This window comes from Phyllopteryx taeniolatus, chromosome 6 (assembly GCF_024500385.1).
Source record: "Phyllopteryx taeniolatus isolate TA_2022b chromosome 6, UOR_Ptae_1.2, whole genome shotgun sequence".
NCBI lineage: Eukaryota > Metazoa > Chordata > Actinopteri > Syngnathiformes > Syngnathidae > Phyllopteryx > Phyllopteryx taeniolatus.
Genome location: NC_084507.1, coordinates 12,444,123 through 12,453,826, shown reverse-complemented (window position 1 = coordinate 12,453,826; position 9,704 = coordinate 12,444,123). Strand labels below are relative to the sequence as shown.

General features: G+C 40.1%; 1 protein-coding gene across 1 annotated transcript in view; it reads right to left on the bottom strand.

Annotated features, from left to right (window-relative positions):
• Nucleotides 1-2,450: 2,450 nt before the first annotated feature.
• Nucleotides 2,451-9,704, bottom strand: part of gramd1a (GRAM domain containing 1A) — a 53,793-nt gene continuing 46,539 nt past the window's right edge. Inside the window, 7 exon segments of the mRNA XM_061776081.1 lie at nt 2,451-3,028; nt 4,105-4,225; nt 5,131-5,238; nt 8,504-8,588; nt 8,661-8,876; nt 9,053-9,156; nt 9,517-9,659. Coding sequence (XP_061632065.1) covers nt 2,945-3,028; nt 4,105-4,225; nt 5,131-5,238; nt 8,504-8,588; nt 8,661-8,876; nt 9,053-9,156; nt 9,517-9,659 — 861 coding nt within the window. The 3' untranslated portion in view covers nt 2,451-2,944.

Sequence of the window (9,704 nt, the reverse complement as noted above, 5' to 3'; positions counted from 1 at the left end):
TGAAACCAAAGGTTGAACCTTTTGTCCATAACTCCAAAAGGTAGGTTTAGCACAAACACAAAACTGTTCACCACCAAAAGGAGACCATACCTCCAGTGAAGCATGATGGTGGCACATTCTGGTTTTCTTCAACTGCAACTGCCAGGGCCTTAGTCAAGGTGGAAGGAATTAGGAACAGTTTCAAAAATGAGTTATCATTAGCACAACACCTACAGGGTTATGTCATAAAGTTAAAAAGGCCAGGAAAAGCCTACTAGAACAGCTGAACTTCATTTATCAAAAGCACTAAACGGCGGCAGGTGTGTGATGACTCCAATTTAACATCATTTTGAATGCCAGTGGTTCATTCAATTTAATTTGAAGCAAAACATCTCAGGCCTAAATTGAGTACCACTGAACAGGCAAATGCAGTTAAGAATTTAACTTTCAAGTAAATCAGAACAGGTAGATGCACATTTCAAGTAAAAAATGATTTTGTTTACCTTTGAGTAACATCTCGCAGCTGCATTTCCACATTCCTTTGTGACCAAAATGTCAGTAAGTGCTCATTTAAGTTGCTCCAAAATCCATGCCATCCGGAGCAAACATTCATTAGCTTTTTGTTGAGTTGTCAGTTTTGTTGGCTCTGCTTTTCGAGGCTTTCAGTTTGGTAATCTTGCAAACAGTTGCCACCGGGTTCAGTCGGATGACCGAATGATTGTTTCATTTGGAAGTGCTGCTTAACATTAAAGACACAGTCCAACAACATATGAGACACAACGGCTTTGAGGCGGCTTCCGGAAGAATACAAAAGTACTGGGCCTCACTTATCAGAGTGCGTAGGATTCCTATTTTACGTGTTTGTACGCACAAAAGCTGAAAATGGCGTACGACTTAAATCCTATCAAGTTGTTCGTATGTGCACAGGCACACCTGTAGGGAATTTGCTTTGACAATTAAAAAAACAAAAACAATTGCAGCCCTTTGGCAGGTTTACTGCTCCTGCACTGAAAAAAAGTCCTTAGTTTTGACTTAATACTGTATAATTGTATTATTTTCAAGGAGAAGAGGGACAATTAAATCAATTTACCACATTTTAATCATGCACAACTAATGATAAAATTAAGGGCTTTTTTTCAGTGTAGTGCCGAGGCATGGGTTCTATTTGCCACCTCATACGTCGCTACATTTCCTTGTCTCTAAAATGTGTGTACGAGTGGGTTAGAGTTTCTGTAACTGTGCGCATTTTTTCCATCAAGCTTTTTTGTTTTCTTCTCCCCCCGACAGGTCACATAACTTTGCGCAGGAACGTGTGTACGAATCTCTCAGGCCCCATTTTGTGCGTACACAGCGTTGATAAGTGAGGCCCCTGGTATGTCCGTTCATTCTTTAAATTATTTTTTTCTGAGTCAACTTTGCTTGCTTTGAAACGGGCTATGCCACCTGCACCTTCTCCAAATCTCTTCTGGTAAACAAACTTTGATTGGCTCACGTGATTACAACAGGGGCTACCGTAATGCTGGGCTACCGTAATGCTGCATGAACCTCGCAGTCTGTGACAGCAGCCTGAGGGAGAAAAAAAAACCACCGAGTGATGGCGACCATTATATCTTTATTTAACGGCACTTGACCTTGGGTCCGCAAGAGACCTTGACTCGTTCCGGACCCAGACTGCGGTCAGCCATTTGAAGATGTCCATTCTGCACAACATTTGTTGTTGCATAAAATAATGTAGAAAATAATTACTGAAATTAATATATTTGATTTTCCTAAAAAAAATAAAAAAAATTGGATATCTATTTACATGATTCTTTATTGTTGTACGAAATATTTTTGTTCAGATTTAAATATTTGTTCGTCAATCCAAATTATAATACATTTTAATTCACATTTTATTTATTCAATATTAATATTTTATGATGTACTATTTGTTGAATAAACTAAAACATATTTTACCCCTCAAAAATTCAACACTTGATTGAAGCTCCTTAACTCTTAATTTCTCATAAATATAGTAAAGACACACACACACACCGATAGAAAAACGAGCCAGGACTTGTTTTTTGGGAATTTTTTCCCCCTGTTTTTTCCCCCCCCCCCCATCTCTCTCCATGTGCACAAGCAAATCTTCACAGTACATTCTCATCTCCGTGCCCCTCCCTAAATAAATAATACACCCCTTTTGTTTATCGTGTGCGGCTGGCCGTGCACAGCAGGGCCGTAACAAATGGGAGAGAGGGAGGAATAAAAGGAGTTGGAGACATAAGAAGGAAGAAATGTAAAGATAAAAAAAAATTAGAGGCTGGAGAAATGTATAACAAGAGATTCCCTTTTTTTCCTCCCAAGGAAATTCCGGTTGGTCCTTTGTGATTGGCAAGAGAATGAGGTCTTGGAGAAACATTTGGGGGTGGGGCGGGTGGGGACGGGGTAAGCCAACAATACGAAAACATCAGAAATGTCATGTAGACTCCTTGTGAACACACACCATCATAATTATTATTATTGACATTATATCCTGCTATGAAACATTCAAGAACAATCACTACAGTTGTCATTGGCTGCCTCCCGACAGCCAATCAGAGCACAGGGAGGGCGGGCCTTTGGGAATAAATACTGTTACGGTCCCGACTAACGTGCTGATCTTCATGTCTGATTCTCTAAAAATACCAAACTCCGAGATGTATGCCGTCTCGAAAGAACAAAAAGCGCCGTGAAAGAAAAACAACTTCCGGGTGATTCCATGATGCGGCTTTTGGAAGGGCCCACCTGTGGGCCTCCGTCTGAGTTTTATTGCTGAGTCACCACTGGGCCATGTGGTTTTCAAGTCAAACAGGTGAGAGGAGGGTTGTCGGTAATGTAGTTCCCAGGTGTGCGTGTGTGTTTTTTAATGGAATTGTTCTGTAAAGGTGGACCATCCATGTGGGTGGGTTGGTGTGGGGGGTGGACGGTACCACACGGAGTGGGCTCAGACGTCTGTCTCAGCTGGCTGGTCCTGGTGGACCCCTGGGACAGTGATGCCTTGGTGGAGTTTTTCAAGCGACTGCTTCATCTGGGGAAACAGTAGAAAGAGAAACGTTATACAGGATGTCAATTATCATGTGAGGTTGCCATTTTGACCCAAGTGATCCAAACATAAGTCGCGACTGTTGAAGCCTAAGTGTGGGAATGCACTTTACTTTGAAGGAGGGCTGGCTGACTCCAAATGTCTCCAGTTGCTTCAAAATGTTGCTGCTTGCCTCTTAACTGGAACACGTAAGAGGGAGCACAAAACTCCTATTCTGCCCTCCTTCCACTGGCTCCCTGTGCATTTTAGATTTAAGTTTTTTGCTTTTAAATCTGGTAAGAGGTCTTGCGCTCCCTTACCTCTCTGAGCTGCTCTATCCCTATGCCACTGTCTGGGGCTGACCATCTGCTCCTGAAAAGTAAACTAAGCAGAAGCTCAGAGGAACTACACCTTTTTCTTTTGCTGGTCCAAACTATGGAATGACCTCCCTGTGCACATTAGACAATCCGCCTCACAGTCTTTAACTTTGTTAATGTTTTTAACCGTTTTATGTTATATTTTCATTCAGCACTTTGTTTCATCCCAAGTGTTTTGATTTTTACAGTGCTCTATAAATAAAGTTGAGTTGAAATTTGATGCTTAGTAGTACACCACAATATCTTAATTAGCATTTGCATGTGCCTCAGATTGACATGAAATTCAGCCACGTTTATCAAGACAGGAACCACAAAAATGAACATAGAACCTATGATGTGAAACACACAGGTGGTTGGCCAGTTGGGATTGAAGTTGCTGTTTTTCAGTTCCGTTTTGTTTTTTTTCCCTCCAGGGTTCATACCTTAAAAGGTCCCAAATTTACCAAACCAACTTTTTCTAGCATTTGGGAGTTGTACTCGCTCAATGGTGCCTCAGTAAACATGTGAAATATGAATTTAAATTGTCCACGCATTCCTGAGTTACAGACGTTTGTCTGCCGAGAAGCCTGAAATCAGGTCATTTGAATTTACACACACACACACACACACACACACACACACACACACACACACACACACACACACACACACACACACACACACACACACACACACACACACACACACACACACACACACACACACCTGGTCTAGAAGAGCCACAGACGACTGCAGAATCTGCTGCCACTTGCTGAGCTGCGCCTGGTGGAACTGTCTCTGCAGCTGTAACACCTGAGCCCACTCTCCTGCTGTCTGAGGAAGAGGACTGAGGGTGGGAAAAAAAACACGACAATGGTTTTTCATACAAATATTTACACTAATTATGACTTCATATTGCATTGGCATCAGAATCAGAATCATCTTTATTTGCCAAGTATGTCCAAAAAAACAAGGAATTTGTCTCCGGTAATTGGAGCCGCTCTTGTATGACAACAGAGAGTCAATTGACAGAGAACACTTTTGAGACAAAGACATTGAGAAAAAAACAGTCATTGAGCAATGAAGGGTTGCTTGTTATCTGGTAATGCCGGTACATATATATATTTTTTGACAATTGTGAAAAAAGATGCAGAGTCCTCTATCACTTAGAGCAGTTCGAATGACTAATATTGCAATAGTCCGGTGCAATGACCATTGTGCAAAGGGCGTCGAGATTTCAAGCGAGTAGTACGATAGTCTGGGACAATGTTGATTGTGCAAATGTTGCAGATATTCCTCAGTCAGTGTGCAAATGGAGCAGATGCTACTCTGGCATGAGTGGCCAGTATTAGTCAACAACAGATATGCAAATAGTGCAACGTGGTGAGACTACTACAGTGAGTGCACGAGTAATATATAATTGGCCCGACAGAAATGTGACAACAAACTCAAGACAAAAAGACAAAAAAAAAATAAGACAATTAACTAGTTTGCGCAGCGACATAAGAACACGCCGTCACGTCGTACACCCAAGGACCCCAATTTAACAGTTCAGCATTCTTAACGGTCAGAAGTATAAAGAGAAGTGAATGATGAAGCAAAAATAAATACGACTCTGCATCTCATCATTTCCCGTTATGCTTTCAGCTACTGTACATTTCAGTTATGTTAGTATCTGCAATTGCTAATTAAGCGTACTGCTCATATTGTGCTTGACTTTGGGGTTCCACCTCATATCATATTGATGCTCACCTGTCCTCTAGAGAGTAAGAGTGCCATGTCTCCAGCGTGTGCGCAGCCCTATCCAGAGAATAGAGCTTGTAGAACAGCAGCATATTGAGTGCTACAAGCACCACCAGACTGGCAAGAAAGACACGGGTGCTGATTAACACGCTTCACTGGAAACATCTAAATATCTCGTTTACACCAAGCACACAGCAAAGTTGACAGAGTAAACAAAATTGAGGACATCTTTCTTTTTAACGTGGGCCTATTTATTTATTTATTTTTTGGAATGGGCTATTCTTTGTCCACCAATCAACACACAGCGCATTGTGTCTATCTTCACCCCTTTCGGTGCGTTACCACTGTACTTATACCCAAACTAAAGGATGACCCAAAATTTTTTTTATTGGTATGGATCAAGTATTTTGATACCCTTTTCCCATATTTTCTTAAATAAGGTCCGTACCCTGATTGCTGCCAATAAATAAACTCGCTCCTCAAATGGACACCGTAACTACGCTTTTCCATCAGAAAAAAAAAAAAAAATTGCAGTAGTAACTATTTTCTCAGTTTATACGTCCACTATAGTAAATAGTACAACTATTATAGCTATTATTTTTTCATAATATAAAATTATATTTTACATATATAATATAAATGTATATTATGTACAAGTATTAAATATTACATTATTATTATTGAACAGAATTATGGCAATGGAGAATAAGTAATTAACACCTACCAAAAGGTTTGTAATTACGTACAGATTCCACAAGATGGCAACAAAAATGTTTTTCTCTTAGACTACACTAATGGCTACAGCCTAACAAAACGAAGCTCCTCCCCTCTAAAACAGTTCCTTGGCCCCAAAAGGCTACACGATGATGCCAAAGCATTATTTTTACATTAGACATGACTATCGTCAGTGCCCCAACTCAGTAAATAGGTGACTTTTAAAAAAATAAATTTAAACCGGGTAACTGAGGAAAGGTTGCCCCCAAAAATCTGCAAATAGGCGAATTCTGAACTGCTAATGTGTAGGGGTTCACTGTATTGTTTTGTATTTTAATTATTTGGTTTAAAAAAAAATCCAACATTACATTAAAATTAGAAAACTATCGAAAAAATGCATACATTATAAAATGAAAATAGTTGCACTTTGCCACTACTGGGGGAAATATAATAAACAATTGTGTGTGTGCTTGGTGGAAACAAAGTCATTTTGGGTGTGTGTACATGATAATTGATAATCCAAAGCACATGAAAGAGGCTCACAAACATTTCATTGTTCACTCACATCACAGTCGGACTTCATTACAGGAAATAATAGGTTTGTGTTTCAATGCACAATGAGTCCAATTGGTTCAAGTCAGAAGTTTTCTGTAAGAAAGTGCGGCATTGCAGTGGCTGAGGAAGTAAAAGCCTTTGATACCGTACCTGATACAGATCCTACACACAGGGACAATGTGGTGCACAAGGAGAGACAAAGAGAGAAGATGGCAAGAAAAGGTACCATTAGGCTGTTAGTACGCACAAGAGCCGAAAATGCTACCTGTGATATTTATTTATAATGTCTAACCTTTAAGTAAATTAAAGGTCCTTTTCCATAAAAATCCAAATTTTTCCACAGTTTTATGCATAAGATACGTCAAGATGAATCTGTGACCTGGTATAGGTTTGACATCTATGTGGTTTGTCGATTGAATGCGAAAGATGATAAACGCCATAAGGCTTGTAAAACGACCCAATCAGATTTCGTGTTTTTGACATAGTAATTATTCAAGTACCTGAACACTTCAATTTACTTTGGGAGAAATTCCTTAGCATATCAGAAACAGAAATGTGCTGTGTTCGGGCCCATTTCGTGAAGGATGACTGCGTAAACATTAGCTTTCACACACTGCTGGAAGTGCATTTAAATATTAGTGTTAAGAATGTGTTAATGGCTATATGTATTACAAAATTACTGGCCATGAAAGTAACTGATTCTTACTTGAAGTCTGGCAGGACTGTTACTCAAGTGTTTGTACACTTAAGTAATAATAATAATAAAAAAACAACAACTACGCTTTATATTGTACAGCATGCATTAGTTTCTCTGTGTTGGTCGTTGACCTATTTTGAAGTTATTTGACATCAGCATTTGATTATTATTATTTTAATTATTCAAAATGTATTACTTTAAGAACTCTTGGATGTTCATGCAGCAAACTGTGCTGAGTTCCGGTGCATACGCCTCGAAATAAAAGGCTACAAGCTTAAAACAGGGAGTCATGTTAAAACCTGCACATATAAACCATCTGACGTGATACAACAGTCCCAAACAACGATTTTAACAATGCTTTATTGAACTTTTAGCTGAAACATTAATTAATAAATATTAAGTCAATTGGGTTAGTTACAGACACATTGCCTTTTAGTTCATAGGTTTGATATTGATATTGGTTATAAAGAACCTCGAGTCAAATGTTCATTTTAGTCTATGCTGCGGGCTGCAAAGAAAATTGATGTTCATAATATGTACAACCTTTATTTAAACCATGCAAACCTTTTTAACCCAGCCCCCTATAAGAACCGGAATTGAGAATCATTTGGAACGGAATCGAAATAAGGAACCGGAATCACTCAAATTCAAACAATGCCCAACCCTAATTACAATACATTGTAACCATCAGTGGTAGGGTACATTAAATTACCTAACATCGATACATTGTGTTGAATATCTGTTGTAGCGCGTTAGTTATTTTTGCTTTTGAGTAGACACATTGCACTTTGTTGTCGTCTTTTTTTCTTTTTCTTTTTTAAAGGTCCCATATTTTGGCTATTTAGACCTTCATAGAGTGACTCTCTAATATGGACTCAGTACAAGTGTCAATTTCATTAAAAAATACCTTGGTTTTGTCATACTAGTGTCCAGAAAAGGCCCATCTGACAGCTACTTCTGTTTGACCCAGTTTTGCATCCGCTTTGTCCATATTTGGCTAAGATGGCCCTTTTCCCTCTGATTGGTTGCCTCTGTGTAGAAGACCCAACCCTCACTACTTGTGAGCGCACAAGTGTTTGTTATGTTAACAGCGCTGGGTCGGGGGCAGGGAGGTAGGCAAAGACGTTGTTGTAACATAGATAGATAAACTTGAGAAATTCGAAAGACCTGATTTCAGGCCTCTGAACAGAAAAACGTCTGTAACTCAGGAATGCATGGACGATTTTAATTCATATTTCACGTTTACTGAGGCACCATAGAGCCAATATAACAAAAAATACTAGGAAAAAGTTGGTTTGGTAAAATATGGGACCTGTAAAGGGTGAAATGATCAAGGATTTTGCTTAGATTTTTTGGGGGTAATCGAATTATTCAATAAATCTAGGTAGGGAATTAATCCCTTTTGCTGTGACTTACATGAAACTGACAATGAGGAGGATAGTGGAGACGCTGTTCTGCGCTGCACCACGTGCACGTTCTCCCAGCTTCATATACTGAGCACCTACAAAAAAAATAAAACTATACAAAAAATACATGTCATAGTAAAAATAATGTGTCATGGTGGCATACGAACCGGCGTCCCTGCGCTCTCGTTCCTCCCCGACGCTCCTGTCCCCGCGCTCGGAGGTGCCCCCTCCCTCACGGTCCCCCTGGCGGCGTGAGCAGGTACGCTTGCGTCGTCGCAAGGCCAGCGGCGTCTTGGCGGTCTCAGCGGCGCTGGTGGCGTCCCCTGCTGTCACCACGGTCACCTCGGACTGCAGCAGCGTCTCCAGCTTGCACACCTCACTCTCTGCCGAGGAGCGGAACGCATTTGTTTATACTGAAATTATTGTTTGTGATAAAAAAAGAGACCCAGATAAATTGCTATAAAGCTTTATATGCACACGTGCCATTGATCAGAATGCTACCACCACTGCTTCAAATTGAGCCAAGAAAAACCTTAAGAGGGTAGACAAGGTGAGTCACCCATGTGGCGGTAGTACTCCTCGATGCCGCTCCACGTGTTCTTCTCAATCAGCGCTTTGACCAGACTCCATGGCTGCTTTCTGTAGCAGATGTCAGATGAAATCCTGGAGCGAGAGCAGCAGACAAACTATTTAGATTTAGAACATTCCACAAGGTTGATGTGGTGATTTCAAAACGACCTCCCAACCCCATACCCCACCCCCTGGTTATTCCCATTTTTATTTATTAACTGTTTCAGAACTTATTCACATTATTTGGCGGGGAATTAAAAGAAAAATAATACAATTCTTCATAGCAATTACAATAAGCGTCAATTATTGACAGATTTTTGCTTTTGCGAATACATAAGACCATTTTAATAAAAATATTACTTTTTCCTCGCAAAAAAATATGACTATCCCCCTAAAAAAAAACAAAAAAAAAACAATTCTAATATGAATAAAGTGGAAAAAAAACAAAGGCACCTGAGGCGGCTCTTGTTCTTGTTGATGGCGGTGAGGCAGTATCTGTGCACCGTGTAGAAGTAGTCCTGGTATGGGATCCCCGATGTGATCACCTCAGAGTCCACCACATAGCACTCGCCCTGAGCGCTATTCTTGTGCAGCGTCTAGACACAGAAAGGTGGTGAGCCGTTATCTGGGCTCCACATGGT